At 41.7% G+C, this 27,591-nt stretch overlaps 1 protein-coding gene across 3 annotated transcripts in view; it reads right to left on the bottom strand.

The window, feature by feature from the left end:
- Positions 1-21,407, bottom strand: part of LOC106607485 (chromobox protein homolog 1) — a 33,536-nt gene extending 12,129 nt beyond the window's left edge. The window contains exons 1-3 of one of the 3 annotated variants that reach the window (XM_014204479.2): positions 21,183-21,407; positions 18,867-19,019; positions 12,930-13,104 (exon numbers count right to left, since the gene is read on the bottom strand). In XM_014204479.2, the coding sequence (XP_014059954.1) occupies positions 12,930-13,104; positions 18,867-18,969 (278 nt within the window). In that variant the 5' untranslated portion in view covers positions 18,970-19,019; positions 21,183-21,407. Of the gene's footprint in view, positions 1-12,929; positions 13,105-18,866; positions 19,020-19,259; positions 20,820-20,852; positions 21,156-21,182 lie in introns of those variants that run through there. The other 2 variants (XM_014204481.2, XM_014204480.2) reach the window with 2 other exon arrangements.
- Positions 21,408-27,591: the final 6,184 nt, after the last annotated feature.

Below are 27,591 nucleotides of genomic sequence, written 5' to 3'. Positions count from 1 at the left end.
TGAGGTTGAACTCTTTTAATAGTTCTGTGCTCTAGTCCAGGGGACGCAAAAATGTTCACCCATTTGATTGCCCAGCTATAGGTTACAGTTGTGTTCAAGTCATATTCATTTTGTTTCCAACCTCCAGTGTCCAACCACAGTGGCAAGAGGTTGCCCGGTGGATTAGAATGTTGGAATTCCTATGTTGTTTGGGGCCTCTTGATGGGAAACATATCCCTATACGGCCCCCACCAAACAGTGGATATACAGTCGTATGAAAAAGTTTGGGCACCCCTCTGAGGCTGCATAATAATTTTCTCTGTCGTCACAGAAAATGATCACAGTGGCATGCCATTTATTTTCTAATAAAAGCTGAGTGCTGGGGTATTGTCCAGACAAAGATTTTTAGTGTAGCAATATTACGTTGTATGAAATTAAATCAGATGCGAAAAGTAGGCTATGCAAAAATTTGGGCACCCTTGTCATTCTGTTGATTTGAATACCTGTAACTACTTAGCACTGATTAATTGGAACACACAATTGGTTTGGTGAGCTCATTAAGACTTGAACTTCATAAACAAGTGCATCCAATCATGAGAAAAGATATTTAAGGTGGCCAATTGCAAGTTGTTGTTCTCTTTGACTCTCCTCTGAAGAGTGGCAACATGGGTGCCTCAAAACAACTCTCAAATGACCTGAAAACAAAGATTGTTCAACATTATGGTTTAGAGGAAGGCTACAAAAAGCTATCGCAGAGATGTAAGCTGTCAGTGTCCACTGTGAGGAACATAGTGAGGAAATGGAAGACCACAGGCCCAGTTCTTGTTAAGGCCAGAAGTGGCAGGCCATCTAAAATATCGGAGAGGCAAAGGCGAAGGATGGTGAGAATGGTCAAAAACAGCCCACAGATCACCTCCAAAGACTTACAACGTCATCTTGCTGCAGATGGTGTCACTGTGCATCGTTCAACAATTCAGCGCACTTTGCACAAGGAGAAGCTGTATGGGAGAGTGATGCGGAAGAAGCCTTTTCTGCACACATGCCACAAACAGAGTCGCTTGAGGTATGCAAACGCACATTTGGACAAGCCAGCTTCATTTTGGAATAAGGTGCTGTGGACTGATGAAACAAAGATTGAGTTATTTGGTCATAACAAGGGACGTTATGCATGGTGGCAAAAGAACACAGCGTTCCAAGAAAAACACTTGCTACCCACAGTAAAATTTGGTGGGGGTTCCATCATGCTGTGGGGCTGTGTGGCTAGTGCCGGTACTGGGAATCTTGTTAAAGTTGAGGGTCGCATGGATTCAAAATCAGCAGATTCTTGTGAATAATGTTGAAGAATCAGTCACAAAGTTGAAGTTACGCCGGGGCTGGATATTTCAACAAGACAACGACCCAAAACACTGCTCAAAATCTACCCGGGCATTTATGCAGAGGAACAAGTACAATGTTCTGGAATGGCCATCCCAGTCCCCAGACCTGAATATCATTGAGAATCTGTGGGATGATTTGAAGCAGGCTGTCCATGCTTGGCAACCTTCAAACCTAACTGAACTGGAGATGTTTTGTAAGGAGGAATGGTCCAAAATACCTTCATCCAGAATCCAGACACTCATTAGAGGCTATAGGAAGCATCTAGAGGCTGTTATTTTAGCAAAAGGAGGCTCTACTAAATATTGATGTGATTTTTCTATTGGGGTGCCCAAATTTATGCACCTGTCTAATTTTGTTTTGATGCATATTGCACATTTTCTGTTAATCCAATAAACCTCATTTCACTACTGAAATATTACTGTGTCCATCAGTTATTTGATAGATCAAAATTAAATTGCTGATCCAAACACCAAATTATTTATAAATGGAAATCATGGAAATTGTCAAGGGTGCCCAAACTTTTTCATACGACTGTACATACTACAAGAACACATTCTCCATTGCCCTCATGGCCATTGCTGACAGCATGTATTTTATTTTAACCTTTCATTGCCTACATCTGTTTGGATTTAACTTCTTAGGGCTAGGGGGCAGTATTTTCACGGCCGGATAAAAAAACGTACCCGATTTAAACTGGTTACTACTCTTTTCCAGAAACGAGTATATGCATATAATTGGTAGATTTGGATAGAAAACACTAAAGTTTATAAAACTGTTTGAATGGTGTCTGTGAGTATACCAGAACTCATATGGCAGGCCAAAACCTGAGAAGATTCCATACAGGAAGTGCCCTCTCTGACCATTTCTTGTGCTTCTGTGGCATCTCTGTCGAAAATACAGCATCTCTGCTGTAACGTGACAATTTCTAAGGCTCCCATAGGCTCTCTGAAGGCACCAGAAAGTGGAATGAGATCTCTGCTGTCTCTGGGCTAGGTACAGGAGCGCTGTTTGTGAGTGGTCAGGCTGGTGGCTCAGAGACAGGAGATGCGCGGCCCCGAGAAGTGGCAATGTTTTTCTATCAGCCTTTGAACGAAAACGTCGCCCGGTTGGAATATTATCGCTATTTTACGAGAAAAATAGCATAAAAATTGATTTTAAACATGCTTCTAAGTACGGTAATGGAATATTTTGAATTTTTTTGTCACGACATGGGTCCGCGCGTCACCCTTCGGATAGGGACCTGAACGCACGAACAAAACGGAGGATATTTGAACATAACTATGGATTATTTTGAACCAAAACAACATTTGTGGTTGAAGTAGAAGTCCTGGGAGTGCATTCTGACGAAGAACAGCAAAGGTAATCCAATTTTTCTACTAGTAATTCTGAGTTTACTGAGCCTCGATGTTGATGTGTCTGTTTAGCTAGCCTTGATGGCCGAGCTATCTACTCAGAATATTGCAAAATGTGCTTTTGCCGAAAAGCTCTTTTAAAATCTGACACCGCGATTGCATAAAGGAGTTCTGTATCTATAATTCTTTAAATAATTGTTATGTATTTTGTAAACGTTTATCAAGAGTAATTTAGTAAATTCACCGGAAGTTTTCGGTGTATATGCTAGTTCTGAACGTCACATGCTAATGTAAAAAGCTGGTTTTTGATATAAATATGAACTTGATTGAACAAAACATGCATGTATTGTATAACATAATGTCCTAGGAGTGTCATCTGATGAAGATCATCAAAGGTTAGTGCTGCATTTAGCTGTGTTTTGGGTATTTATGGCATATATGCTAGCTTGAAAAATGGCTGTGATTATTTCTGGCTGGGTACTCTCCTAACAATCTAATGTTTTGTTTTCGCTGTAAAGCCTTTTTGAAATCGGACAATGTGGTTGGATTAACGAGAGTCTTATCTTTCAAATGGTGTAAAATAGTCATATGTTTGAGAAATTGAAGTTATAGCATTTTTAAGGTTTTTGTATTTCGCGCCACTCGGGTATGTGGGACGATTTTGTCCCACATACCCGAGAGAGGTTAAGTTAGTTTTGCCAATTTAATTAATATTCAAATGTATTGTACCCACAATTCAGCATGTTGCTGCCACTTGTACAATATTCTGTTGAAAAATAGTCAACAACCATTCTCTCTCAGGTACATGTTTCTATATGTGGACATTGGCTGTAATGGTATGGTCTCTGATGTATTTTAGCAAATGTATTAAAAATAAAAAATAGATATACCTTATTTACATAAATAATCAGACCCTTTGCTATGAGATTTGAAATTGAGCTCAGGTGCATCCTGTTTCCTTTGATCGTCCTTGATGTTTCTACAACTTGGAGTTCACCAGTGGTAAATGCAATTGATTGGACATGATTTGGAAAGGCACACACCTGTCTATATAATGAATGTCAAAGCAGAAACCAAGCCATGAGATCGAAGGAATTGTCCATAGAGCTCCGAGACAGGATTGTGTCGAGGCACAGATCTGGGGAAGGGTACCAAAACATTTCTGCAGCATTGAAGGTCCCCAAGAGCATCCTTAAATGGAATCAGTTTGGAACCACAAAGATTTTCCCAGGGCTGGCCGCCTGGCCAAACTGAGCAATTGGGAGAGAAGGGCCTTGGTCAGGGAGGTGACCAAGAACCCGATGGTCACACTGACTTAGCTCTAGTGTTCCTCTGTGGAGATGGGAGAACATTCTAGAAGGACAAGCATCTCTGCAGCACTCCACCAATTAGGCCTTTATGATAGAGTGGCCAGACGGAAGCCAATCCTCAGTAAAAGACACGACAGCCCGCTTGGAGTTTGCCAAAAGGCAACTAAAGACTTTCAGACCATGAGAAAAAAGATTCTCTGGTCTGATGAAACCAAGATTTAACTTTTTGGCCTGAAAGCCAATCGTCACATCTGGAGGAAAACTGGCACCATCCCTATGGTGAAGCATGGTGGTGGCAGCATCATGCTGTGGGGATGTTTTTCAGCAGCAGGGACTGGGAGACTAGTAAGGACTGAGGGAAAGATTAACGGAGCAAAGTACAGAGAGATCCTTGATGAAAACCTGCTACAGAGTGCTCAGGCCCTCAGACTGGAGTGGAGGTTCACCTTCTAACAGGACAACAACCCTAAGCACACAGCCAAGACAACGCACGTATGGCTTTCGGGGCAAGTCTCTGAATGTCCTTGAGTGGCCCAGCAAGAACTTGGACTTGAACTCAATTGAACATCTCGAGAGACCTGAAAATGGTGCATGAGGAGATGGCTTACGCTTTACGGTCTCCTAAGGAATGGTGCTTTTAACCTGTTGGGTCTAGGGGGCAGCATTTGCACGTCTGGATAAAAAAAATGTACCCGATTTAATCTGGTTACTAATCCTACCCAGTAACTAGAATATGCATATACTTATTATATATGGATAGAAAACACTCTAAAGTTTCCAAAACTGTTTGAATGGTGTCTGTGAGTATAACAGAACTCATTTGGCAGGCAAAACCCTGAGACATTTTCTGACAGGAAGTGGATACCTGATGTGTTGTATTGACTTTAAACCTCTCCCATTGAAAAACACAGGGGTTTAGGAATATTTTGGCACTTCCTATTGCTTCCACTAGATGTCACCAGCCTTTACAAAGTGTTTTGAGTCTTCTGGAGGGAGATCTGACCGAACAAGAGCCATGGAACGGTGATGTCCCATTAGACACCTGGCGCGCTACTTCATGTTGGGTACCCTCGTTCCAATACGTTATAAAAGGCTATGCATTCGTCCACCTTGAATATTATTCATGTTCTGGTTAAAAAAGGCCCTAATGATTTATGCTATACAACGTTTGACATGTTTGAACGAACGGAAATATATTTTTTCCCCCTCGTTCATGACGAGAAGTCCGGCTGGCTTACATCATGTGCTAACGAGACGGAGATTTTTGGACATAAATGATGAGCTTTTTTGAACAAAACTACATTCGTTATGGACCTGTGATACCTGGAAGTGACATCTGATGAAGAGAATCAAAGGTAATGGATTATTTACATAGTATTTTCGATTTTAGATCTCCCCAACATGACGTCTAGTCTGTATCGCAACGCGTATTTTTCTGGGCACAGTGCTCAGATTATTGCAAAGTGTGATTTCCCAGTAAGGTTATTTTTAAATCTGGCAAGTTGATTGCGTTCAAAAGATGTAAATCTATAATTCTTTAAATGACAATATAATATTTTACCAATGTTTTCTAATTTTAATTATTTAATTTGTGACGCTGACTTGACTGCCGGTTATTGGAGGGAAACGATTTCCTCAACATCAATGCCATAGTAAAACGCTGTTTTTGTATATAAATATGAACTTGATAGAACTAAAAATGCATGCATTGTCTAACATAATGTCCTAGGAGTGTCATCTGATGGAGATTGTAAAAGGTTAGTGTATCATTTTAGCTGGTTTTATGGTTTTGGTGACCCTGTCTTTGACTTGACAAAACATTACACACAACTCTTGTAAATGTACTGTCCTAACATACTCTAAATTTATGCTTTCGCCGTAAAACCTTTTTGAAATCGTAAAACGTGGTTAGATTAAGGAGATGTTTATCTTTCAAATGGTGTAACATAGTTGTATTTTTGAAAAATTTGAATTTTGACATTTATTTGGATTCAAATTTGCCGCTCTTGAAATGCACCTGCTGTTGATGGAGTGCACCACAGGTGGCACGCTAGCGTCCCACCTAGCCCCAAGAGGTTAAGTGTGTTTTTCGCATTATTTGTAACTTATTTTGTACGTAATGTTTCTGCCACTCTCTCTTATGACCGAAAAGAGCTTCTGGATATCTGGACAGTGATTACTCACCTCGTACTGGAAGAACATTTTCTCTTTAACCTGTTGGGGATAGGGGGCAGTATTTACACGGCCGGATAAAAAACGTACCCGATTTAATCTGGTTATTACTACTGCCCAGAAACTAGAAGATGCATATAATTATTGGCTTTGTATAGAAAACACCCTAAAGTTTCTAAAACTGTTTGAATGGTGTCTATGAGTATAACAGAACTCATATGGCAGGCAAAAACCTGAGAAGATTCTGTACAGGAAGTGCCCTCTCTGACCATTCCTTGAGCTTCTTGACTCTTTTTATTGAAGACTGAGGATCTTTGCTGTAACATGACACTTCCTACGGCTCCCATAGGCTCTCAGAAGGCGGGAAAAAAGCTGAATGATGTAATTCCAGCCACTGGCTGAAAAACATTAGCGCTTTTGGCAAGTGCTCTATCAGAGGACAATGGGCTGAGGCGCGTGCACGAGTCGACCCCATGTTTTTATTTTCTTTCGTCTTTGAACCTAAACACAGATTCCCGGTCTGAATATTATCGCTTTTTTACGATAAAAATGCCATAAAAATGGATTTTAAAACAGCGGTTGACATGCTTCGAAGTACGGTAATGGAATATTTAGACATTTTTTGTCACGAAATGCGTTGTGCGCGTCACCCTTCTTTACCATTCGGATAGTGTCTTGAACGCACGAACAAAACAGAGGATATTTGAACATAACTATGGATTATTTTGAACCAAACCAACATTTGTTATTGAAGTAGAAGTCCTGGGAGTGCATTCTGACGAAGACAGCAAAGGTAATAACATTTTTCTTATAGTAAATCTGATTTTGGTGAGTGCTAAACTTGGTGGGTGTCTAAATAGCTAGCCCTGTGATGCCGGGCTATCTACTGAGAATATTGCAAAATGTGCTTTCACCGAAAAGCTATTTTAACCCCTGTGCGGCATACGGGACGGACATCCAGCGAAAAATCATATCGCCATTAGCATAACAAAATGTAATACATTTTTTTTCATTTTTTTCCCCAAATTATATCGTTTTATAGATACACCTCTCCTGAATCGAACCACGTTGTCCGATTTCAAAAAGGCTTTACAGCAAAAGCAAAACAGATTATGTTAGAGGAGTATATCGTAAAAGTAGCCACATAGCATATAATGTCACATAAACCCAAAAAACAGCTAAATGCAGCACTAACCTTTTACAAACTTCATCAGATGACACTCCTAGGACATCATGTTACACAATACATGCATTCTTTTGTTCGATAAAGTTCATATTTATATAAAAAAACAGCATTTTACATCGGCGCGTAAGGTTGACTAACTATTTTCCCTCAAATGCATCCGGTGAAACAGTGCTACAACTTACTAAATTACTATTTGAAAACATTTTTAAAATGTAATATTGTCATTCTAAGATTTATAGATGAATATCTCTTGAAAGCACCTGTAATGCCAGATTTAAAAATAACTTTACTGGGTAATCACACTTTGCGATAAAAGGGGATGCGATACTCAGAACAATAGGCTAGCAATAGCAATAGGCTAGCCATCTTGGAACAATCACATATCACATCTAGTCTTGTATACTATTGTCAATAATCCCTTACCTTTGATTATCTTCATCCTTAGGCACTTCCAGGAATCCCAGGTCCACAACAAATGTATTTTCGTTCGAAAAAGTTAATCCTTTACGTCCCAATAGCTTGTTCTTGTTAGCGCGTTCTGAAGGCTTCACCAAAAGTTCCGACGTGCACGGGGCTACTCTTTCAACAAAATGCACTTTTTTCTTATTTAGATTCGTTCAAACATGTCAAACGTTGTATAACATAAATCTGTAGGGCCTTTTTCAACGAGAGCTCCAATAAGATTCGAGGGGGACGATTGCATTGTGTTTCAAAACGTTTCGAAAGGGGAGGGTAACCAGTGGCGCCGGCGTCATAATGGTGATGGCCCTCTCCGTGTGACCACGTTCCACAGCGTGTCCTTCTGTCAGTTTTCACAGTAGAAGGCTCAAATCACTTTGTAAAGACTGGGGACATCTAGTGGAAGCAATAGGAAGTGCTCAATGAACCATAGCTCACGGTGTGATTAATAGGCAACGTGATGAAGTTGAGTTCGCAATTCAGAATTCCACTTCCTGTTTCGATCTGTCCCGGGGTTTTGACTGCCATATGAGTTCTGTTATACTCACAGACACCATTCAAACAGTTTTAGAAACTTTAGGGTGTTTTCTATCCACAAGTATTAATAATATGCATATCCTAGCTTCTGAGTTTGAGTAGTAGGCCGTTTAAAATGGGCACGAATTCTTTTCAAAATGCGCTGTGGCGCCCCCTATCCTAGGCGACCGTCAAGAGGTTAAAATCGGACATAGCGAGTGCATAGAGGAGTTCTGTATCTATAATTCTTAAAATAATTGTTATGTTTTTTGTGAACGTTTATCGTGAGTAATTTAGTAAATTCACCGGAAGTTTGCGGGGGGTATGCTAGTTCTGAACGTCACATGCTAATGTAAAAAGCTGGTTTTTGATATAAATATGAACTTGATTGAACAAAACATGCATGTATTGTATAACATAATGTCCTAGGGTTGTCATCTGATGAAGATCATCAAAGGTTAGTGCTGCATTTAGCTGTGGTTTGGGTTTATGTGACATTATATGCTAGCTTGAAAAATGGGTGTCTGATTATTTCTGGCTGGGTACTCTGCTGACATAATCTAATGTTTTGCTTTCGTTGTAAAGCCTTTTTGAAATTGGACAGTGTGGTTAGATTAACGAGAGTCTTGTCTTTAAAATGGTGTAAAATAGTCATATGTTTGAGAAATTGAAGTAATAGCATTTCTAAGGTATTTGAATAACGCGCCACGGGATTCAACTGGCTGTTGAGTAGGTGGGACGAATTCGTCCCGCCGACCCTAGAGAGGTTAACGAGTCGACACAAAGGATTTACTTCAGACACCCGACAAGGCCCTCATCCTAATCATTCGCAGGAGAAAGAGACGGAGATATCAGTGACGTAGGTCGGGGTGCCTTGTAAGGATCCGACGGCGAGTGAGTAATCTGCCTTTACCATCAGTCCTACTAGCCAACGTTCAGTCATTGGAAAATAAAATAGATGAACTACGATCACGTATATTCTACGAAGGAGACATTAAAAACTGCAATGTCCTAAGTTTCACTGAGTCGTGGCTGAACGACAACATGAATAACATACAGCTGGCAGGTTTTACGCTGCATCGGCAAGATATAACAGCCACCTCTGGTAAGGCAAGGGGTGGCGGTCTATGTATATTTTAAACAACAGCTGGTGCACGAAATCTAATAGTAAGGAAGTCTTGAGGTTTTGCTCACCTGAGGTAGAGTATCTCATGATAAGCAGTAGCCCACACTATCTACCAAGAGAGTTCTCATCTATATTCTTCGTAGCTGTCTATTCACCACCACAAACCAATGCTGGCACCAAGACCACACTCAATGAGCTGTATAAGGCCATAAAGCAAACAGGAAAACGCTCATCCAGAGGCGGCGCTCCTAGTGGCCAGGGACTTTAATGCAGGGAAACTTAAATCAGTTTTACTAGCATGCAAAATGTGCAACCAGAGGGAAAACATTTCTAAACCACCTTTACTCCACACACAGAGACGCATATAAAGCTCTCACTCGCCCTCCATTTGTCAAATCTGCCCATAATTCTACCCTCCTGATTCCTGCTTTCAAGCAAAAACAAAAAAAGCAGGAAGCACCAGTGACTCAGTCAATAAAAAAAGTGGTCAGATCAAGCAGATGCTAAGTTACAGGACTATTTTGCGTGCACAGACTTGAATATGTTCCGGGATTCTTCCTATGCTATTGAGGACATCAGTCACCACATCAGTCACTGGCTTCATCAATAAGTCCGTCGATGACGTCGTCCCCACAGTGACTGTACGTACATACCCCAACCAGAAGTCATGGATTACAGGCAACATCCGCACTAAGCTAAAGGGTAGAGCTGCCGCTTTCAAGGAGCGGGACTCTAACCTGGAAACTTATAAGAAATCCCGCTATGCCCTCCTACAAAACCATCAAACAGGCAAAAGCATCAATACAGAACTAAGATTGAATGGTACCACACCGGCTCCGATGCTTTCCGGATGTGGCAGGGCACACAAACTATTACAAACTAAAAAAGGGAAGTACAGCCGCAAGCTGCCCAGTGACACAAGCCTACCAGACGAGCTAAATGACTTCTATGCTCGCTTTGAGGCAAGCAAAACTGAAACATGCATGAGAGCATCAGCTGTTCTGGACAACTGTGTGATCACGCTCTCCGTAGCCGATGTGAGTAAGACCTTTAAACAGGTCAACATTCACAAGGGCGCAGGGCCAGACAGGTTACGGATACGTGTACCCAGAGCATGCACTGACCAACTGGCAAGTGTTTTCACTGACATTTTCAACCTGTCCTTGACCGAGTCTATAATATCAACATGTTTCAAGCAGACCACATTTTTACATTTTAGTCATTTAGCAGATGCTCTTATCCAGAGCGACTTACAGTAGTGAATGCATACATTTCATATTTTCTCCGTACTGGTCCCCCGTGGGAATCGAACCCACAACCCTGGCGTTGCAAACACCATGCTCTACCAACCGAGCCACACGGGACCATAGTCCCTGTGCCCAAGGACACTAAGGGAACCTGCCTATATTACTACCGACCCATAGCACTCACGTCTGTAGCCATGGAGTGCTTTGAAAGGCTGGTCATGGCTCACAACACCATTATCCCAGAAACCCTAGACCCACCCCAATTTCCATACCGCCACAACAGATCCACAGATGATGCAATCTCTATTGCACTCCACACTGCCCTTACCCACCTGGACAAGTGCAACACCTATGTGAGAATGCTATTCATTGACTACAGCTCAGCATTCAACACCATAGGGCCCTCAAAGCTCATCACGAAGCTAAGGACCCTGGGACTAAACACCTCTCTCTGCAACTGGATCCTGGACTTCCTGACAGGCCGCCCCCAGGTGGGAAGGGTAGGTAAAAACACATACTCCAAGCTGATCCTCAACACAGGGGCCCCTCAGTGGTGCGTGCTCAGTCCCCGTTCACTCATGACTGCACGGCCAGGCACGAATCCAACACCATCATTAAGTTTGCCGATGACACAACAGGCGTAGGCCTGATCACCGACAACGATGAGACGCCTATAGGGAGGAGGTCAGAGACCTGGCCATGTGGTGCCAGGACAACAACCTCTCCCTCAACGTGATCAAGACAAAGGAGATGATTGTGGACTACAGAAAAAGGAGGACCGAGCACACCCCCATTCTCATCGACGGAGCTGTAGTGGAGCAGGTTGAGAGCTTCAAGTTCCTTGGTGTCCACATCACCAAACTATCATGGTCCAAACACACCAAGACAGTCGTGAAGAGGGCACGACAAAGCCTATTCCCCCTCAGGAGACTAAAAAGACTTGGCATGGGTCCTCACATCTTCAAAAAGTTATACAGCTGCCCCATCGAGAACATCCTGACTGGTATGACAACTGCTCGGCCTCGACCGCAAGGCACTACACAGAGGGTAGTGCGAACAGCTCAGTATACAACTGGGGCCAAGCTTCCTACCATCCAGGACCTCTATACCAGGCGGTGTCAGAGGAAGACCCTAAAAATTGTCAAAGACTCCAGCCACCCTAGTCATAGACTTCTCTCTGCTACCACACACCAAGAGGTACCGGAGCACCAAGTTTAGGTCCAAAAGGATTAACAGCTTCTACACCCAAGCCATAGGACTCCTGAACAGCTAATCAAATGACTACCCAGACTATTTGCATTGCTCCCCCCCTCCCCATCTTTAACACTGCTGCTACTCTGTTTATTATCTATGCATAGTCATTTTAACTCTACCTACATGTACATATTACCTCAACTAACCGGTACCCCTACATATAGCCCCGCTACTGTTAATTTACCGCTGCTCTTTAATTATTTGTTACTTCACACTTATTTTTCTTAAAACTGCATTGTTGGTTAAGGGCTTGGTAGGCATTTCACTGTGTTGTATTCGGCGCATGACAAATAACATTTGTTTTGAAATAGCTGTGCAGCAACACTCCCCATCTAACCTGACAGAGCTTGAGAGGATCTGCAGAGAAGAATGGGAGAAACTCTCCGAATACAGGTGTGCCAAGTTTGTAGCGTCATACCCAAGAAGACTTGAGGCTCTAAACGCAGCCAAAGGCGCTTCAACATAGTACTGAGTAAAGCGTTTGAATACTTATGTAAATGTGACATCAGTTTTTTTATAAAATGTGCAAAATAAAAAAGTGCTTTGTCATTATGAGGTATTATGTGCAGATTGATTTTTTTTTTTAAATGTCCCACATCAATTTTAGAGTAAGGCTGTAACGTAACAAAATGTGGAAAAAGTCAAAGGTTCTGAATACTTTCCAAATGCACTGTACTTGCCACCCACTGGCAAGTGTTCCACACCACCACTTGTCTCAAGCCAGAGAGATTGGAGACCATTGTAGACCTTGAACAATATGCTCTGTGAGGAAAATGGCGACAACTCCTGTTGCATGGCAACAAGACCCCCAGCTACCCCAAGCGCCACTACCCCATAGGTACCAATAAAGAGATGCAAAATTATAATAAAATATGTAGGCAGGATTGTATGTAATGTATGATAATTTAATTTATGTGACTGTAGCATTTCAAGAATTAAGTCTTCACTCACTCTGAGAAGCCTTTCCATTTGAGCAGAAACTCCACGCGTCCCTTTACCACCCGTCGGTCCAGCACCTTCTCCACCACATATTCCTCCTCCTCTTCCTCTACCACCTCCTCCACTTTCTTCTTGGTCTGCTTCTTCCCTGCTGTTGCCGCCAACTTGACCTCTTCCTTGGGGGGCTCTGGTGAAGGGAAGGAGTGCAGAACAGTTTGGTTAGACTCCAAAGACTTTGTTGACAGCTATAAGCCCCAATTATTATGGGCACACTTCACTATGGTCAGATTACACAGATGGGATTCGTCCCAAAATGTAGGATTCAAGTCCAAATCATCTGTTGGACTTGATTTGCTAATCAAAATACAAATGGTGGTCTTTTTTGCAATTAAGCAGCAGTGCCAGCATGGCAACCTTTGTACCTTTTTATCATCAACCCTGTTTGCCAACCCTTTCTTCATTACGGCTCATGGAAATGTATGCTGAGACGGGCTCTCTGATGTAGACGTCAGTGTGCCTCAAGATCTCTGGCTCTGAATCACTAGCATCTGGCTGATCCACTTTCAAATTGGGTTTTTGTAACTCTGTAAATGTAACCAAACCATGGCAATGGGTTTCTGTATTCAAAGAGAGATCCTCCAACTGACCCTCATGGAACAGTTTTTAGAAGGAGTTAGATGAGCTTGGTATGCTCCTGGGGTAGTTTTAAAAGGTCCGGTATGGGGGACTGGACCCAAGGATTTAACATTTCAAGGACATACACTACTGTTCAAAAGTTTGGGGTCACTTAGAAATGTCCTTATTTTCCATGAAAACATACATGAAATGAGTTGCAAAATGAATAGGAAATAGTCAAGACGTTGACAAAGTAATAAATAATGATTTTTAATTGAAATAGTGTCCTTCAAACTTTGCGTTCGTCAAAGAATCCTCCATTTGCAGCAATTGCAGCCTTGCAGAACTTTGGCATTCTAGTTGTCAATTAGTTGAGGTAATCTGTCGAGAATTCACCAGATGCTTCCTGAAGCACCTTCCACAAGTTGGATCGGCTTGATTTATTTTACCTTTATTTAACTAGGCAAGTCAGTTAAGAACAAATTCTTATTTTCAATGACGGCCTAGGAACTGCCTTGTTCAGGGGCAGAACGACAGATTTGTACCTTGTCAGCTCGGGGATTTGAACATGCAACCTTTCGGTTACGAGTCCAATGCTCTAACCACTAGGCTACCCTGCCGCCCCGATGGGCACTTCTTACGTACCATACGGTCAAGCTGCTCCCACAACAGTTCAACAGGGTTGAGATCCGGTGACTATGCTGGCCACTACATTATAGACAGAATACCAGCTGACTGCATCTTCTCTAAATAGTTCTTGCATAGTTTGGAGCTGTGCTTTGGGTCATTGTTCAGTTGTAGGAGGAAAATGGCTCCAATTAAGCACCGTCCACTGGGTATGGCATGGCAAAATGGAGTGATAGCCTTCCTTCTTCAAGATCCCTTTAACCATGAACCATTCTCCCACTTTACAACCACCAAAGCACCCCCAGACCATCACATTTACTCCACCATGCTTGACAGATAGCGTCAAGAATCTTTTCATTTTTTCCACGTCTCATGAATGTTCTTCTTTGTGATCCGAACACCTCAAACTTAGATTTGTCTCTCCACAACACTTTTTTCCAATCGTCCTCTGTCAAGTGTCTGTGTTCTTTTGCCCATCTTAAACGTTTTTTTATTGGCCAGTCTGAGATATGGCTTTTTCTTTGCAACTATGCCTAGAAGGCCAGCATCCCGGAGTCGCCTCTTCACTGTTGATGTTGAGACTGGTGTTTTGCGGGTACTATTTAACCTGTTGGGGATAGGGGGCAGTATTTGCACGGCCGGATAAAAAACGTACCCGATTTAATCTGGTTACTACTCCTGCCCAGTAACTAGAATATGCATATAATTGTTTGATTTGGATAGGAAACACCCTAAAGTTTCTAAAACTGTTTGAATGGTGTCTGTGAGTATAACAGAACTCATTTGGCAGGCCAAAACCTGAGAAGATTCCAAACAGGAAGCGCTCTCTCTGACTATTTCTTGGCCTTCTTGATCATCTCTAACCAAAACAGGGGATCTCTGGCATAACGTTACATTTTCTAACGCTCCCATAGGCTATCAGATGGCGCCAGAACGATGAATGGTGACTTTGCAGGCCATGGCTGAAAAACAGTAGCGCATTTGGATAGTGGTTGATCTGAGGACAATGAGACTGGAGGCGCATGCACGAGCCGACACCATGTTTACTTTCTCTCTCTGAACGAAAACAACGACTCCCGGTTGGAATATTATCGCTTTTTTACGAGAAAAATCGCATAAAAATTGATTTTAAACAGCGTTTGACATGCTTCGAAGTACAGTAATGGAATATTTAGAATTTGTTTGTCACGAAACGCGTCGGGCGCGTCACCCTTCTTTACCCTTCGGATAGTGTCTTGAACGCACGAACAAAACGCCGCTATTTGGATATAACTATGGATTATTTGGAACCAAACCAACATTTGTTATTGAAGTAGAAGTCCTGGGAGTGCATTCTGACGAAGAACAGCAAAGGTAATCAAACTTTTCTAATAGTAAATCGAAGTTTGGTGAGTACCACACTTGGTGGGTGTCAAAATAGCTAGCCTGTGATGGCCGGGCTATCTACTCAGAATATTGCAAAATGTGCTTTCACCGAAAAGCTATTTTAAAATCGGACATAGCGAGTGCATAAAGGAGTTCTGTATCTATAATTCTTCAAATAATTGTTATGTTTTTTGTGAACGTTTATCTTGAGTAATTTAGTAAATTCACCGGAAGTGTTCGGTGGGAATGCTAGTCACATGCTAATGTAAAAAGCTGATTTTTGATATAAATATGAACTTGATTGAACAAAACATGCATGTTTTGTATAACATAATGTCCTAGGACTGTCATCTGATGAAGATCATCAAAGGTTAGTGCTGCATTTAGCTGTGGTTTGGGTTTTTGTGACATTATATGCCATCTTGAAAAATGGGTGTCTGATTATTTCTGGCTGGGTACTCTGCTGACATAATCTAATGTTTTGCTTTCGTTGTAAAGCCTTTTTGAAATCGGACAGTGTGGTTAGATTAACAGGAGTCTTGTCTTTAAAATGGTGTAAAATAGTCATATGTTTGAGAAATTGAAGTAATAGCATTTCTAAGGTATTTGAATATCGCGCCACGGGATTACACTGGCTGTTGAGTAGCGTCCCACCTAGCCCATAGAGGTTAATGAAGCTGCCAGTTGAGGACTTGTGAGGCATCTGTTTCTCAAACTAGACACTCTAATGTACTTATCCTCTACCTCGGTTGTGCTCCGGGGCCTCCCACTCCTCTTTCTATTCTGGTTAGAGCCAGTTTGCGCTGTTCTGTGAAGGGAGTAGTACACAGCGCTGTACGAGATCTTCCGTGTCTTGGCAATTTCTCGCATGGGATAGCCTTCGTTTCTCAGAACAAGAATAGACTGACGAGTTTCGGGAATAAAATTATTTGTTTCTGGCCATTTTGAGCCTGTAATCGAAACCAAATGCTGATGCTCCAGTTACACAACTAGTCGAAAGAAGGCCAGTTTTATTGCTTCCTTAATCAACACAACAGTTTTCAGTTGTGCTAACATAATTGCAAAAGGGTTTTCTAATGATCAATTACACTTTTAAAATGATAAAACTTGGATTAGCTAACAGAATGTGCCATTGGAACACAGGCGTGATGGTTGCTGACAATGGGCATCTGTACTGCTATGTAGATATTCCATAAAAGAAAAACAGCTGTTTCCAGCTACAATAGTCATTTAGAACACTAACAATGTCTACAATGTATTTCTGATCAATTTGATGTTATTTTAAATGGACAAAATGTTTTGCTTTTCTTTCAAAAACAAGGACATGTCTAAGTGACCCCAAACTTTTGAACGGTAGTGTACATACATGGAGAGGGATGCACTGTCATTGCTGATTTGAAGCCCAAATAGACATACAGGTTGGGCAAAGGATAAGAGGTGTCATACAGCCAATGAAAGGTTTCGGTCACACTTTATTTGGATATCATCTGTAGAGCACCTACAGACGAACTATCAACAAACTACCTGTTGATAAGCAACTGCTTGGTAAGGTTAGGTTTAGAATAAGGGTTAGGGTAAAGGCTAGGTTTAGAGTTAGGATAAAGGTTTGGCAGATAATTAGTTGAAATGTTACTGATAGTCTGTAGAGCATCTACACTTAGACTAGCCAAAAAAAAGTGTTACCAATTTTTTGGAAACTATGGTGCACCTCTAGCTTGGACCATAGCATCAAAGAGCGGGTCTGCACCCTTGAAAAAGTAAAGGGCATGACCTTTAAGATTCTTGGATATCTGAAAGAAGATGGACAAGATGGTGTTAAGGATGACGATCAAAGCAAACAGTCACAGATGAGTGCATAGTTGACGAATGCGTGTGTGTGTGTGTGTAGAGTGTGGACACAGTGCATATTACATATTAGGCTTGGGCACTATACCGTATACTGGGGTACTTGGAAAAAGCTATGGGATGGTTTTTCCAATACCGTCAATACTGTTTAAACTATTTATTTGAAATGTTTTAATAAATTTGAATATTTGTAGCTACTTAAGCAAATACCTGCAGTCAACTTCTGCAATACGTTAGATTTCCGCTGTCATATTATTATGAAGCTTACGTTAGGTCACAGTCATGTGATTTGTTTACAAGCACACAAAGAGAAGAGAGCGGAGCCTTGAGTCACTCACTGTTGTGCAGCATGCGCCAGGTGATCCAATTACAGTATGGAATTCACAGTTAAATGTTTGCCAGCTAGATATCTTATAACTATTAAGTTACCTGTCTAAATGTGCTAAATGCTCTGCAGTTGTGGATTTAGTAGCTAGTTCGCTATCTAGCTAAGTGGTTAGCTTCTTCCAAAATCAAGCATTCGCTTGGTAACTGCAGAGAACCCCCTCCGGGATCAAGAGCCTTGCTGGCTAATATTTGTTATTCGCGTGCAGCAAACCGAGTATCATTTTTGAGTTACTTGTATAGTTTAGGTCAGAAACTATACAAAATGTTTGCAATGCCCTTGTTAGCATTTAGTTAGCATTCTCTATGGAATTTTAGATGTACTTTTTAGCATTGCTAACCTTCAGATTACCGAGTATCAGAGGTGTTTGAAAACATGGCCCCTTGTGTTCATTGCCAGTATTATATCCCGGTATGGCACAAGGTCTGTATGAAGGTATGACAATCTGGATACCGCCCAAGCCTAGTACATATCCCCCTAATCTGGTGAAGGTGGGCAGCCAAGTAATAGATAATCCTCTGGAGGCCCCACAAAAAGATATTTGGAGGTAAATCCTCTTCTAGAGCGGAAAAGCTTGTTTAGGTTCCACCTCTGAAGAATGACGCAAGCAACATTACATATTCACGAATTGGAGGTGAGAAGGAACGTAGAGGGAATAATCTCAATTGCATAACCCTCACGTCCTCATCTCCTTCTCAAAACCCATTGGATGAGAAAGCCAGAGGTCCTTCCCCTCTGACCTTATCCTCCAATGGGTTTTGAGAAGGAGACGAGGAGAGAGGACACGAGGATTATGCAATTGAGATCTTCCAGAGGTGATTTCCACGTGGAGTGGAAAAACATGACTGAAAAGTATTAGCACGTCATCTCATAGGGGAAACACACGGCATTGACACAGAAAATATCTGAAGTTATCACTTCAAGCCCAAATATATCATACTTTGACTAAAGCGACTGGCTTAAATCCTTCTGCAACATCATGGGTAAGCTACGGCATCGTCTTTTACCCCCCCCAAAAAATTATTTCCGCTCGCGGGCATTTAAGTTCTGCCAAAGTTGGCCAGTCCACCCCCCACCCCTATGGCATTCATAAGACAGAAACAATAGATTACCGTTTGCATTAGTAGAAAGTTGGTCTACACCTTCAGTGGTAACACCAGTAGTAACACTGGGGGTCACATCACTAGGGGGTTCTGTAGCGGTAGGCTCACTCATTTTCAGGCTGGGAGAAGGCAGTGGAACCAGCGGGTTCCTTGTCAACAGAGCTAAACAGGTTGAGAGGGGAGGGGTTGAGAGGGGGGGTTACTTAGGCATGGGGGGGGGGGGAAATCACATTAGGAAGGAGAGAATGGCATTGGTAAGAACAACACACGGTATCATCTCTCACAGTCAAATCGATTACTAACGTGTAATGCATGCATACCACTACAGCGCAGATAGAACAATGAGACAGATGTTTCAGCGGATGTATACATGTGAAGCATCCAGTTGGCATTTCCACTCACCACCAAATATGGTGACCAGAGGAAGACCAGTGGTCGGCAGTGGGAGAAGATGGAGCGAGATGGATTTTGGCCGACATTCTGCTTATTTTCTCATCTATAAAACATTTGATCTCAATACAGTTCTGTGACCAAAACTACAATCTGTTACAAACAGAATGGACTAAGCTTTGAAAACTTTATCCTTGCCAAAGTTTTAAATTCTGATCAGGACAAAATGAGTTATTGCATGCGCACTTCAGAGTAGGCTTTCCCTAACAGAAACATGCAAATACATGCTAGAACGCGCCAATAGGATCTCACTAGCTCGTGCTTGGCTCTACCCACCTCCTTGCTTGTTCTGCCTACTATGAATCATTTGCGCCTATTGGAAATAGGCTGTGGTCCATCTTGGGTTAGTTATAAAATAATCTTTGACTACAGTTCCTACTACATGGTCAGTACTAAAACGCATGGAGTGGCGACATATTATGTTCCTATTAAAAAAAACTGGCATGCATTGATTGTACTGCATGTCTGCAACTAACGCAAACAAATACACAGAAAAACACATATGACTAGAAGCCCTCTAGGTTTGTCATCACTACTTCCAGAAATATGTATGACTAGACAGTCTAAATGATGGTATACTGTTGGTGTGATTCCCAGAGGAGAGCCCTAGGGGTTGGTACCTGTCTAGAATACATGATTTAGGCAGGGGGTAGGGACTATACGAGTTCTTGAACATTCCACTGAGCTGTAGCCTTGATGTGGTGTAGACCAATGCACACCTACTAATATGTTTGGAAAGTTTAAAATGTCAGAAGCACAATCATATCAATCAGACCAGCAATCACACCGTCAAGTACATCAAATTCCATGAGATTCAGCATGAAGGGGTCAAGCTTCAAATCTAGACATCAATGGACAGTTTTGCCACATACAGACAAATCAACTTGGGCACACAATCACTACAAACCACTGGTAAAAAAACAAACATGGTGAGAACAAGAGAATGTCTGGAGGAGGAGGAGGGGAGCACACTGACACCCTGATTCTTACCCTATGGAACACACCAAGAAAACGCTTACCCCACCCCTTCCTAACTCAACATTGGGGTAAGCAGGGGTAAAGCATCACTATCACACAAACACACATGTATTAAAAACATAATTAAATAAGACATATCGTTTTTCAGTATCATCAAATATTGTGTAGGCTAAACAACGCATTTGAGTGCCAGCTTTGACGTGCAATTCAACAGTTTGTTTCAAAATGTAAGTAATTTCAAGAAGGTGATAATTTCTGATTCCATTGGGGTAGCATTGCTTTTAGGTGCACGCTGCAGTTCAATGATGCGAATTTAGCCACTTGTAAATCGATGCAAATATATTTGTCTCATAAGCAGTCCTTTCTTTGCTACAGCACGTTTCCTCTCTTTCATGAGTAGCCAATTCGATGAGCCACATTCCTGCCTGAAAGGGGGTAATGAAATGTAGCAACCTAATCGTTTTCCTACTTCAATAATAACGGGCAATCACGCAGTGCAACAACGTAAAAGGGTCAAATACACGGGAAATGTAAAGGGCTACACACAATTGCAATGTATTAACCAACCCGTTCACTATGCCATCAGCCGTTCCCGTTTCACATGATGGTGCTAGGGGTTTTTCCCCCCAGAGCACCTCGAAATGGAATGACTAGTCGTCCATGTTGACCTGAATCATAGCATGAGCAATCTACACGAACTTTGCGCGGAAAAACAATACAATTGAATACTCAAAACAGAATTCGCACGCAACAATGTAGCAAGATGCACATTGCCGTGTCAATATATTGGCCTATCGAGATATGTTTATCACACATTGTGCATTATAGGAGGTTAACGTTAACGTTGGGGGGACCGCTAAAGAGCAGAAGGCGATGGTGAAGTAACTAGCCACTTACCTTCACAGAGATTTGACTCTAATGAATGAATTGTCGGAAATCGAGATAATTTTATCAAATGAAAACTAGTATTATACCAATGATTTATCTAAAAAAGAAAATTTATGTTGTGCTTATCTTATGTAAAGATCAGCTTGTAATATATTTTAAAAGGACACTCTTCTCGTTTTTGCGTAAAGCTATAGACAATAGCTATCCAGTGCCTCCCTCGTACCCGCCAACTCCGACAAAGCGTGGCTACGCAACGTGTTATTGTATGGCACCATGGGAGATGAAGTCTTTAATAAACATGTTATTTTTCTTTCTTTCTTTCTTTTCTCTATTATAAACATATTATTCAGAGATGTTTTGATGATCTTTATTTTCAATGTTTAGTTATTGGTCAAGCATGCCAATGGGTAGAGCAATTACTTTACTTACAATGTCTTGTACTTGGTTCTATACTCTAGAATTTCAGGATTGATTCATGAATTTACCATAAAAAATGTATAATTTTAGAAAGACAATAGTAATTCAAAAACCTATGATCAGTTGTGGAAGCCTGAACTCGTCTCCTCCCACCTTGCTCTCCATGTTTCTCTCTATATTCCCTTTGGCTGGTTAGCCTTCACTGACTTCAGCCAGTGAAAGAAAGGCGACTGACAGACTTTCCCTTCTTCTCCATTGGCAGATTTTTTTTAACTGACTGCACTGACACTTGCATCATACATATTCTGAAGGTATAGCATCTTTGATGTCCTGACTGACAAACTGCTGTATGTGAAAACCCTCAGACCTCTGATGAAGATGTCACCCATGAGAGCTGCCATCTTCACCCTCTCTGTGTCCTCTGGGATATCATTAGAAGCCTTCCTGTTCATTTTTGTTGTTGTTGATTAATCATAATAGTTTACAGTCAATAGCCCAGACAAACAATGCTTCCAAAATGTGCATTCATTATGGTGTCATGTAAATCAAAAGGAACAGATGAAAAAACACAAAAGTAATGTTTAAAGGATTTAGAGCATGGCAGTGATGCGTACTAACAGAAGATCAGTAAAAAGCTTGCATTACCTGCACATGCACCAGTCAAAGTTTTGTTAAAAACAAGACTAGACTGCTGCAGAGCTTGTCCTTGCGGCTGACACTGTATCCAACGTGTTTGTGTGTGTGTGTGTGTGTGTGTGTGTGTGTGTGTGTGTGTGTGTGTGTGTGTGTGTGTGTGTGTGTGTGTGTGTGTGATATTATGATTTGTATCTCGAATGCACGAACCAAAGCCATTAAATAGGATCTTCTGCTCTCCTACATCTACAGTATGTGATCTTGTCAAAGCACATAGGGTCATATCCTCTTTGTTCCTTTGACACTGAAAATAAAGAGGTGTCCAACCATACCTGTACTTTTGGAATGGAAATGCAAATGCCTCTCCATTTCCCATCAAAACCATGAATTTAATCAATTGGACAGGATTGCATTAGAGGAGAAGGCATGAACTCACAGGTCTATTAGGGCAGGTGGACAGTATAATGTTTATTTGTTTATGTAGATCCCTAATTGATTTGACTGTGTGGCGAAGCGTTAAGTGTCAGGCAGGATGACAAGTGGTGTGATCATGTCCCCTGTCTCCTGAGACTGGGTAACATATGTGTTCTTCAAACACATGAATACACACAACACACACACACACACACACACACACACACACACATGCATGCAAACACACCTATTCCCCCTTCAAACACACATCTGCACCCCTACCCCCTTTTGCATGTACACAAACACATGCACACATACGGTGTCTGCATTAGAAGTATGAGTAAGTGGGAAGAGGAGGGAGATGGGTAGGGGGAGGAGGACAGGGCAAACAACACGTTCAGCTTCATTAGCCAATAGCAACCCCTTTTAACAGGAAGCCCATTATTCACACAGGATCCCAAGTCAATTACAAGTAGGAAGGAGTTGACTTTCGTTGACTCTCATGGTACATGAAAAAATGATATAGTGGTCAAAGAACTGCTCCAATTGTCTGGTCCATGTCCTTAGTCTATGTAGTTGATGATTGTGTTTTAGTTAGTATTGCCAATGTTATATTCAAATGTAAGTTGCACTCACAAATCAGCATGTTGCTGCCACTTGCCACAATGTTCTGTCAAAAAACAGTAGAAAAGAGAACATTCTCTATCTCTCTTCAACCAGCAATCTCAGTTCACAATAGAGGAAAGAAGTGAACAAAAATTGAAATAAGTTGTCAACAAACTGGGAGGAAACGATGACAAGGAAAAGTTTGAGCTCTCGGTTATCCGAGGTTGAGAGGGGTGAAGTCTACCCAAGTAGGATGAAAGAGGGTATAGAGAGAGAAGGGGTGAAGGGAGAGGTGGGGAAGGAGGGAGGGGGATAAGGGGTGAGAGGGTCTCTCTCAGGTAATGTTGAGGAAAGAAACCTGATTGGGTTTTAGCGGAGAACAAAAGAGGAGAGCACACAGAATTCATCTTCTGTCTCTGCAGCATGATTGGTCTAATTACCCCATTACTCACTAGGAGCAGTGGCCCTGTGGTATTGGGGGGGGGTGAGAGAAAGACAGAGACAAAGAAGGGTAGATATAGAGAAACAGAGTAATAGGAAAAGAGAGAGTCAGATGAAGAGAGAAAAATAAAGACAGAGAAAGTGATGTGTTGTAGAAAAAAAGTGTCTACAATCTACATACAGTGATAACAGCATGAGATCAACCTTTCAAGAGATGATGTGCTACCATTGGAATGACTATTATAATTAAGCAATAAGGACTGAGGGGGTGTGGTATATTGCCAATATAGCACAGCTAAATACTTATGCGCGAAGTGGAGTGCCTGTATACAGCCCTTTGCCGTGGTATATTGGCCATATACCACAAACCTCAGAGGTGCCTTATCGCTATTATAAACTGGTTACCAACATAAATAGAACAGTAAACAAGTATTTTTGAATAGCCGTGGTATATTGTCCGGTATACACACGGCTGAAATGCTGTTTCAGCCAATCAGCATCAAGGACCCATCTGTCACATGCTTCATAAACAATAGGTGTAGACTAACAGTGAAATGCTTACTTTCCAACAATGCATAGTTAAAGATATATATATATATATATATATATATATATATATATATATATATATATTATTATTATTAAAAAAATTGAGCAGTGTATATATATATATATATATATATAGAAATAGTAACATGAGGAATAAATACACAGTGAATAATGATTAACAATAACAAGTAAAAATAACATGGCTAATACAGGGAGTACCGAGTCGATGTGCAGGGGTATTAGGTAATTGAGGTAGCTACATTATATATACAAAAGTATGTGGACACCCCTTCAAATTAGTGGATTTGGCTATTTCAGCCACATCCGTTGCTGACAAGTGTATAAAATCGAGCACACAGACATGCAATCTCCATAGACAAAAATTGGCAGTAGCATGACCTTACTGAAGAGCTCCGTGACTTTCAACTTGGCATCGTCATAGGATGCCACCTTTCCAACAAATCAGTTTGTAAAATTTCTGCCCTGCTAGAGCTTCCCCGGTCAACTGTAAGTGCAGTTATTGTGAATTGGAAACATCTAGGAGCAACCATGGCTCAGCTATGAAGTGGTAGGCCACACAATCTCACAGAAAGGGACCTCCAAGAGCTGAAACCAGTAGTGCGTGAAAATAGTCTGTCCTCGGTTGCAACATTCACTACCGAGTTCCAAACTGCCTCTGGAAGTAACGTCAGCAAAATAACTGTTCGTCGGGAATTTCATGAAATGGGTTTCCATGGCCGAGCAGCTGCACACAAGCCTAAGATCACCATGGGGAATGCCAAGCGTTGGCTGGAGTGGTGTAAAGCTCACCGCCATTGGACTCTGGAGCAGGGGAAAAGCGTTTTCTGGAGTGATGAAATATGCTTCACCATCTGGCAGTCTGACGGGTGACTCTGGGTTTGGCGAATGCCAGGTGAACGCTACCTGCCCCAATGCATAGTGCCAACTGTAAAGTTTGGTGGAGGAGGAATAATGGTTTGGGGCTGTCATGTTTCGGGCTAGGCCCCTTAGTTCCAGTGAAAGGAAATCTTAAGGCCATTCTAGACATTTCTGTGCTTTTAACTTTGTTGCAACAGTTTGGAGAAAGACCTTTCCTGTTTCAGCATGACAATGCTCCTGTGCACAAAGCGAGGTCCATACAGAAATGGCTTGTCGAGATCAGTGTGGAAGAACTTGCCTGGGCTGCACAGAGCCCTGACCTCAACCTCATTGAACACATTTTGGATGAATTGGAAGTTCCTGCAGCAATGTTCCAGCATAGAGTTGAAAGCCTCCCCAGAAGAGTGGATGCTTTTATTGCGGCAAAGGGGGGACCAACACCATATTAATGCCCATGATTTTGGATTGAGATTTTCGACACGTAGTTGGTCATGTAGTGCATGCATGGTGCCAAATTCAATTCAAAAGTCGAACGGGGTGGGATGGTGCTCACACGAAAAATGAAACATCATTGGGCTCCTGAGTGGCGCAGTGCTAGAGGTATTACTACAGACACCATGGTTCGAATCCAGGCTGTATCACAACCGGCCGTGATTGGGAGTCCCATAGTGCGGCGCACAATTGGCCCAGCGTCGTCTGGGTTTGGCAGGTGTAGGCCGTCATTGTAAATAAGAATTAGTTCCTTACTTGCCTAGTTAAATAAATACAATTGCGCGAACAAACACCGGAGTTGCAAGAGAATAAATGTTTTGTCAAGCGAACAGAGTACGGGACTGGCGAACGCAGGCCTGCGTGGTGCGCAAATTAAACTTGCGAGCTTGCGAGTACAACTGCATTTCTGCATGCAGTAAAATAATAACAGAGCAGATATTTTTGTTTCCCTGAAGAAATACCTATATGTCAAGACTCAGAAATGACTGCACTCAGAAATACGGCGCGTCCCTACACGGATGTCTTTTCTCCCTCTCACACCAATTTTCCAGTTTGCTCTCCAAAATCCATTTAGCTCTCGCTACTACTTAATATCATTTTATAACAGGTGGAAATTCTAGACAATGAACAGGGTGGGTATAATTTGTGGAACAAACTATGATTTCAATATTGAAATTGAAGTAAGTAGTTATTTGGTCTTCTGTTATTAAAGCAGGTAACATTAGCTAACTGTTAGCTAGCTAGCTAGCTCTCTAGCTAACGTTTAATCATGTGGTTTAGTTTAATATACCGTCTCTGGTTTAGCATTGTACCTAAATTGAGTAGGGGTTTAGTAAAGGAGGACTTAGAAGACCAGCATGACGGGGTGGCAGAAGAGTGGAGTGGTGAGAGGAAGGGTGAGAACCGACAGTCGAACAGGTCAGTGATTGAGGATGGGTAGGCAAGTTAGGTCAGGCTCTTAATCAAATAATAGCCATTATTGTAAACTGCTAACTGCATAATTTGAGATACAAACGTTATTTCAATCAGATTGTTTAACTTTCACTTTTTTTTGTGCAGTTAAAATAAATGAGATTGACCTTAAACCATTGCTCTCTCTCCATCCCTCTTTCCATGTAGGTCCACTGTCACCAAAATGTAGTGGTGAAGTTGTTCTCAGCTCAGCTGACAGATGGGAGATACAGGAGCCCATTCTGTTCCAAGTAGGTTACCTTGGCTCTCCTGTATGCACAGCACTCTGGAGACTTCCTGCAGGGAACCATGACATCCACCAATCACCCATTTAACTTAATCATTAGTGGTACTGAGAGTTTCTCAAATTTCTTTGACGCTGTATGTAGCCATTGTGCATAGGACATTTGTCACGTGGAGAGAATGATGACCAGCTGCTGTCTATTGGTTAGGAAAATGGTTCTATACTGAATGTATGTGATAGCCATTGCTAAACAATAGCTTTCCACGAGGTGGGTTGGGCATGAAATGACAGCAGGCTGTTCAATACTGAGCCATGCTGACTGACAAGTAGTGTGGATTGGTACAGGAAAATTCCACAGTCTCAGAGTATTTGTATTTATTATGGATCCCCATTAGCTGCTACCAATGCAGCAACTATTCCTGGGGCCTAGCAAAATGAAGACAGTTTATACATTTTTAAAAACATTATCATACATTCATAGATTTCACAACACACTGTGTGCCCTCAGGCCCCTACTCCACCACCACCAGGGGCGAAAATCTGATATCAACTTTGGAGGGGACAATTACATTACATTTTCTCAAGAGCAATTCCTGAGGGGGACACCAAAAGTAGTGCTGTAACACATAGCCTACGTTTAATATGGTAAATGTATATTGAGGAACCAAAGAAATAAGGTGTTTGCCGTACTCCTAACTACCGGTACCCAAAACTACACAACTAATCACAACAGCAATACCATTGCCTTTAACAAATCTTAGTTCAGTCACCAGTTTAAGTTGAGAGTGGGGG

The sequence above is a fragment of the Salmo salar genome, chromosome ssa06 (assembly GCF_905237065.1).
Source record: "Salmo salar chromosome ssa06, Ssal_v3.1, whole genome shotgun sequence".
Taxonomy (NCBI): Eukaryota; Metazoa; Chordata; class Actinopteri; order Salmoniformes; family Salmonidae; genus Salmo; species Salmo salar.
The sequence above is the reverse complement of the archived record's forward strand: the minus strand, read 5'-3'. Positions and strand labels throughout refer to the sequence as shown.